The sequence below is a fragment of the Corella eumyota genome, chromosome 1, assembly GCF_963082875.1.
Source record: "Corella eumyota chromosome 1, kaCorEumy4.1, whole genome shotgun sequence".
Taxonomy (NCBI): Eukaryota; Metazoa; Chordata; class Ascidiacea; order Phlebobranchia; family Corellidae; genus Corella; species Corella eumyota.
In genome coordinates this window covers 8,548,803-8,555,045 of record NC_137490.1, presented here as the reverse complement: position 1 = coordinate 8,555,045, position 6,243 = coordinate 8,548,803, and the positions used below count along the sequence as shown (strand labels likewise).

Below are 6,243 nucleotides of genomic sequence, written 5' to 3'. Positions count from 1 at the left end.
TTTAGCAAAATGTCGTTTTTGAATTTTTGATTTTTTTGCGAAAAGTGCAACTCAGTCAACTGGCTTTTGGTAATTTACGGTTTTTACTAGAATTAATCGGGTACTAGGTCTAGGACCAGACAATATAATTTAACTTTAACCTTGTTACTCGTTCGTATAATTTTTGTAAGTGAGATGGTCTACGTTCACGCCAACTTTGAGTAACGGCATGGCACCCGATTACAAAGTAATAGATTATGTTTAGGCTGTACCAAAATCACGCTAATTCTAAGTGCCCACATTTATAGATTTAATATTAGGTCTCCACATTTAGAGATGGTTTAAAAACTTTACGGAACACACTGTTCTCCATTAAAAAAAATAAGTCACCTTAAGCATAACTTCTGTTCAAATAAGCATTTAAAATTGCAAATATTTTATAATATGCTGCGAAATAAAACGTTCATATTATAAATAGTCATGACGTAAGGCATAAAAGATTAAGCTCAAATATATTTTGATTTTTTTGTTGTTGTTTTAAAAGGAAATGCTATAGAATAAATAACGTGACTGCCATTTTCGACTTTTTAGCACGAAACAGGAACCAAGAATATGCAACAGAGCAAACATTAACTAAGTTAGTATAAGCAATTGAAAGAAAAAATAAAATTTGTTAAAAATTGTCTAATATTTAGACGTAGGCTATCTTTTTGATTTGGATTGCTGTTGCTGCTCCGTTAGTTAATTAAAAAAACGCACAGGAAGCGATAATATTATTTTAATAATATAGTTCTCTGCGTAAAAGAGTCTCTTTTCAATAACTATTTTAATTTGTTAACTGTAAAAAAAGAGACATGACGACATCAATGTCAAATTATGTGGATTTAAAAAAGTCAAATTCACTCACGGGTTTATCAGAGAAAATTAATTTAGGCGAGAACGAACTGAAAGTCTATAAGCGAAGATGGGCCGTATTAACGATCACTACAATAACAATCTTTTACCGCGGATTTAATCAAGCTTGTTTCGGGATTATTAACAATATTTTAAGCGAATACCTTAACGTAGAACCCTGGCAAGTGGACTGGTTTGTTGTTTCTACCTCAGCAATATTTGTTTTAGCAGCTTTGCCATTATCATGGATTTCATCAAAGATAGGCTACCGAAAATTGGTCCTGTTCATGACCTCAACGTTAATGATTGCTTGTATATTAGTAGCGGTGGGCATCTCGATGCGCAGTGGTTATCCTATTATAATTACTGGTCAGGCAATAATGGGATTCAGTAACGTGTTATCATGGTCTATTCCTCCTCCAACAGCAGCAATATGGTTTCCCACCTCAGAGGTTGCAACAGTCGTTGGGATACAAGTTTTGGGTAGAGGTTTGGGAGAGGCGGTTGGTTCCTTATTGCCATCTCTTTTGGTTGATATCGAGATGTCTAATGAAGAAGTTGGATTTCATTTAACGATTCTGTTTTCTATATTTGCTGCCGTGTCAGTCGTTTTGTTGGCCGCTTCTTACTTTATTGTTTCAGATGCACCACCTCACCCACCAAGCGAAGCTCAAGCAAATGCCATTCGCATAAAAAAGCGCGCTCTTCTTAACGACGACCAAGGTTTTATGGCCTCTTTAGAAGATTATTGGAGATCGGTGAAATGCCTGTTTTCAAATCCACGATTCGTATCCGTATGGTTTGTTTTTGGCTCAATAATACCGTTACTGCGTCATTTCACGATATTGTTAACGTCCATAGCACATGCTGCATTTCCGTATGAAAGTGATTTAGACACAAAAATGGGCTGGGCATTGATGGGTGGCTGGGCATTGTACACAATCGGGGGATTGGCGATAGGACCGTACATTACCAAGTCAAAACGTTTTAAAACAATTGTTTTAGTTTCTGTTAGCATGGAAGTTTTGGCTGCTACTACAGTTATTATTGGAGTTGCAATACATAATTTGGGCGCAATTTATGCCGGAATTGTTTTGCTTGGTTTATTTTTAGGCATTGCAAATACAGCTTTGTTTGAATACTTTGTTGAAATATCATACCCCGTGCCCATTACGTTGGTGTCAATCATTTGTACGTTTGGAATTGGTATATTCAGACTTCTTTATCCAATTGTCGGCCGGGCGTTGTTAACAACTACAGGTCCCATTGCACCTACATCAATACCAGCTCTTATGGCCCTTATTGCCACAATAATTATGGCCATTATGACCCCAAATTATAACCGAACCAATGTTGAAGACAATGCACCTTTAATAAACAAATAAAACTATTAAATATTTTATATTGTAACTTACTGTTGATTTTTTTTTGTTTATTATGTTAACATTTTTCTCTTTGACAAAGGTAATTAGTATATCATGTTACAAATCTCTTCCTAATTATGCAACTTTAACTTATTATTTATTAAAAAGTATACACAAATATTCAAGTTTATAAAAAGTTTATTTATTTAAAAACTGAACTTAATTTTACATTTTTTTGATTGTAAACGAAAAAAAAAATTTATTAACATCGTGCCATTCTATTAATAATGTGGGTGAAAAGGATTATAAATTAAATATCAAACATAAAAATAAACTTTAAAAATTAGAATATTTTCAAAAGTCTATTACAAAATAGAACCAATTTGTGTTTGTAGCGAAATAGAAAAAATAACTAATCTAATGCAAAAGAAATTATTACATAAACTAAAAGTACAATATATATATATATACACGTATTACAAGTGTTTAGTTTCCTAGAAAATTTGCATTTTTTGTATTAAAATTTTCGCAAAACCACCAAATTAAGGCATACAGCGGAAACAAGTAAAAAAATATGTCGTTAGATAAATTATATACTTCCTTTGTAAAAATATGGATTGTTACTTAAGCTAAACAAAATAGATATTAACGCAAATTTGTAAATGCTAACTGTTAATTAAATTGACAAATATACCAAAGTTGCCTGATTCTCCAATTTAAATATTTGAGAACCCTTTGTTTAAATACAAAACCCTACGTGGTAGGACAGTTTGCGAAAACTTACATTTAAACATAAGTTTGTTTATTTAGCGTTAAGCAAAATATTAACACTTTAATGTAAACAATTTTAAATCATTTTATTAACAAAAAATTGAATTATTACACATTGAGTAAAACTTACCCCTTACAAATTAACTAGTTTACTGGTTTATGCCGCATATATTTAACAATATATTATTAAAACACACTTGAACAAAACATCAAAATCTAAAATTATTTTATAAATTTACTATAAATCGCTTCGAGGCGAAAAAAAAGATGGAGCCATTATAACCGCTTCGAAGTGTTGAGGTTTAAGAGGCATTCCTTCTGCTAGGATATTCAAATTAACGCTTGAAACAATTAAGTGATGTTTAAGCGGTTAAAGTAATAACTATTTGAAACCTCTATAAAAATAGGCCGGTTTGTTAAAAACGTATTACACTTCAATATCATTTGAGACCCATCTTCCATTGCAACCAGCTTCGAGACATTTAACGGCTTCATCTTTTTTCCGCTTTCAAGCGATTAGTCGTTAACCAATGGCTTGAATTTTGTAAATCAAAAACGTATATGTAAAGTATTGGCAAACTGTCAAGACTAACAAGAAGCTTGCTCATTGAAATAAAGTACCGTTAGAACAGCTTGTTACAATATTAATAATATTATTTATAATGATAATTAAAAATTTTCATTTTTTAAAATCACAAAACATGCCATTTGCTTTAATTTGCAAAGTAATTATTAAATTTTCAGTAAGGTCATTCGTTTAATATTATTTTAATGACATCATCACAATTCTCTAAAAGTCATATTGAGTAGGTCACAATAAACCCGTGAGCAAATCAATGTTGCGTAACTCTAAAATCGATCAATTAACATGGCGGAAAAAGCCTACATTTATGCGAAAACATGGCAGCCTATCACCAGATAATGCCGGTGCGGAAATAAAATAGATCAAACAATTAACGACCCCAAGTCCGGCATCTGTCTTTATTGACTGATTATCATTAAACTTTGATTTCCTGCGTTCTAGGACGACGAAGGGCAAAGAATTTTACAAATTCATTCAACTGCAGGAGTTCAGTAGAAACGCAGTAAGTTGTTTTATATGAAATACAGATATTGAGCATTTTTGAAAAAAATAAGATAATGACCGTTTTTATTTCTTTCTCGTATAATCTGTTTAAAATATAAGTTTTATTTAATTCGGTTTGTTAAAAATGTAATTTTTATGTTTAGATCAAAAATTTTTGTTGGTAAAAGTACCTATTTAAAAAAATGAGTACAACAGAATCTCCTCGCAGAAATGGGAACGACGTGGCTAAAGTAGAAGGAGACAAATTCGATGACCAGTTTACCGTTCTAGGCGTTTCTAAGCGAAGATGGGTCATTCTTACTATTTCTTGCTTAGCCATTTTTCTTCGAGGTTTTAATCAGTCTTGTTATGGACCAATCAACAGTGTGTTTGTAAAATACATGAGAATTCAACCATGGCAAGTAGATTGGTTTATTTTAACCCAGTCGGTCGTGTTTCTTAGTATGTCTCTTCCTATGTCTTGGATTACGTCAAGACTTGGTTTCCGAAAGTCTTACATTCTTATGTGTGCCAGTTTAATGTTGGGCTTCGCACTAACGGCAGTAGGATCTTCATTAAGAACCGGTTTTATATCAGTCATAGTTGGACAGACCATCATGGGATTCAGCAACATTATCTCCTGGTCTATTCCACCACCCACCGCGGCCTTGTGGTTTCCGACTAACGAAGTAGCAACAGCTGTAGCTCTGCAGGTAGTAGGAAGAGGAGTTGGTGAATCTCTTGGATCTGTTCTAACCCCTGAATTGGTTAACGTCCGACAAACCAACTACGAAATTGGATTCCGACTAACCTGGGTTTTCATTGCATTTACAATTGTTGCAGGTCTTTTAACTCTGAGTGTATTTTGTTTTGTTATTGACGCACCGCCTCTTCCACCAAGTGAAGCCCAAGCCAAAGCATTAAGAGAAACTGCCAGGTCTGGAGATTTACAAAAACAGAGTTTCGGGGATGCCTTAAAACAATACAAGGTCATCATGAAAGAACTGTTCACTGATCCCTACTTTGTTGCCATTTGGTTTGTGTTTGGCGCTGTCAACCCAGTGCTGCGAAATAACAGCGTCTTGCTGACATCAATTCTCCACAGCGCTTTTAAAGAAGATATTGATCTTAATTCCAAAGGAGGTTTAGTCCTAATGGGAGGTTGGATCACCTACACCATTGGCGGGTTCATCGCTGGGCCAATTATCACCAAAACCAAGATGTACAAAGAAGTTGTGCTTTACAGCATTATATTCGAGTGTGCTTCCTGCTTAGTGATTATGCTTGGAATTCATTACAGAAGTCTAATCACTATTTACTGCGGTGTTGTTGCGCAGGGCCTATTCCTCGGGATGGCAAACACATCTTTGTTTGAAATTCTTATTGAAGTTACCTATCCAAGGCCGACTATGTTGGTTACAATGGTTAACATAATTGGCATGGGTATTTTCAGGCTAATCTATCCTATCATTGGTCGTGTCATGCTTATGTTTATTGGGGGTACTGCTTCTACAGCTTTCCCTTTCGCCCTTACTCTTATTTCAGCCATTATCATTGCAATCATGCCAAAACGGTATAAGCGTCTCGATGCCGACTTAGAGGAACGCCAGAAGTTAATTGAGAAAAATAAGGACGAAAAGTAAACTATTAACTGTTATTTTATTTCATGTTGATTATGACTACAAAACGGTTTAGTTTTGTATCTTTTAAAACCTGCCTAATATGGATTTTGTGCAATATTTTCTTCGAATATGATGGAAATAATGAAGAGTGTTAAATATAAATAGTTTGTACATAGTAGTATAATTTTATGTAAAGTTTGCTATTTTATTTATCATTAAGGCAAAAACGAAGCTCCATACCTTAAATTATTTTTTCTTTATTTTAAAATGCGGCAGCATTTGCAATTGCCATAAACTCATTGATGTTTCTTGTAGCTTTGTTTTCTATGTAGTTTTTGTTACGTTTTGTTTTACTGTCGCGTTACAAATAAACGAATTTGTAATATGTTTTAATCTAATATCGGAAAAGCATAAATGCGGTTTTTAATTGTGACGTCATAATGAATACCAGTATTTGTCAAACAGATTATTATTTTGAATTTTAGAATACATTGTTGTAGCAGTATACTGGAAGGTAGCCTTAAATTTTAATCAATTTGGGTGTTTT

At 33.6% G+C, this 6,243-nt stretch overlaps 2 protein-coding genes across 2 annotated transcripts; both read left to right on the top strand.

The window, feature by feature from the left end:
- Positions 1-833: 833 nt before the first annotated feature.
- On the top strand, positions 834-2,258 carry LOC145755362 (choline/ethanolamine transporter FLVCR2-like). The gene has a single exon (XM_082571623.1). The coding sequence runs from the start codon at positions 834-836 to the stop codon at positions 2,256-2,258; it is 1,425 nt and encodes a 474-aa protein (XP_082427749.1).
- A 1,989-nt stretch (positions 2,259-4,247) lies between these two features.
- Positions 4,248-6,017, top strand: LOC145760905 (putative MFS-type transporter C09D4.1). The gene has a single exon (XM_082574543.1). It carries the CDS (start codon positions 4,278-4,280, stop codon positions 5,715-5,717), a length of 1,440 nt encoding a protein of 479 aa, XP_082430669.1. The 5' UTR covers positions 4,248-4,277; the 3' UTR covers positions 5,718-6,017.
- Positions 6,018-6,243: the final 226 nt, after the last annotated feature.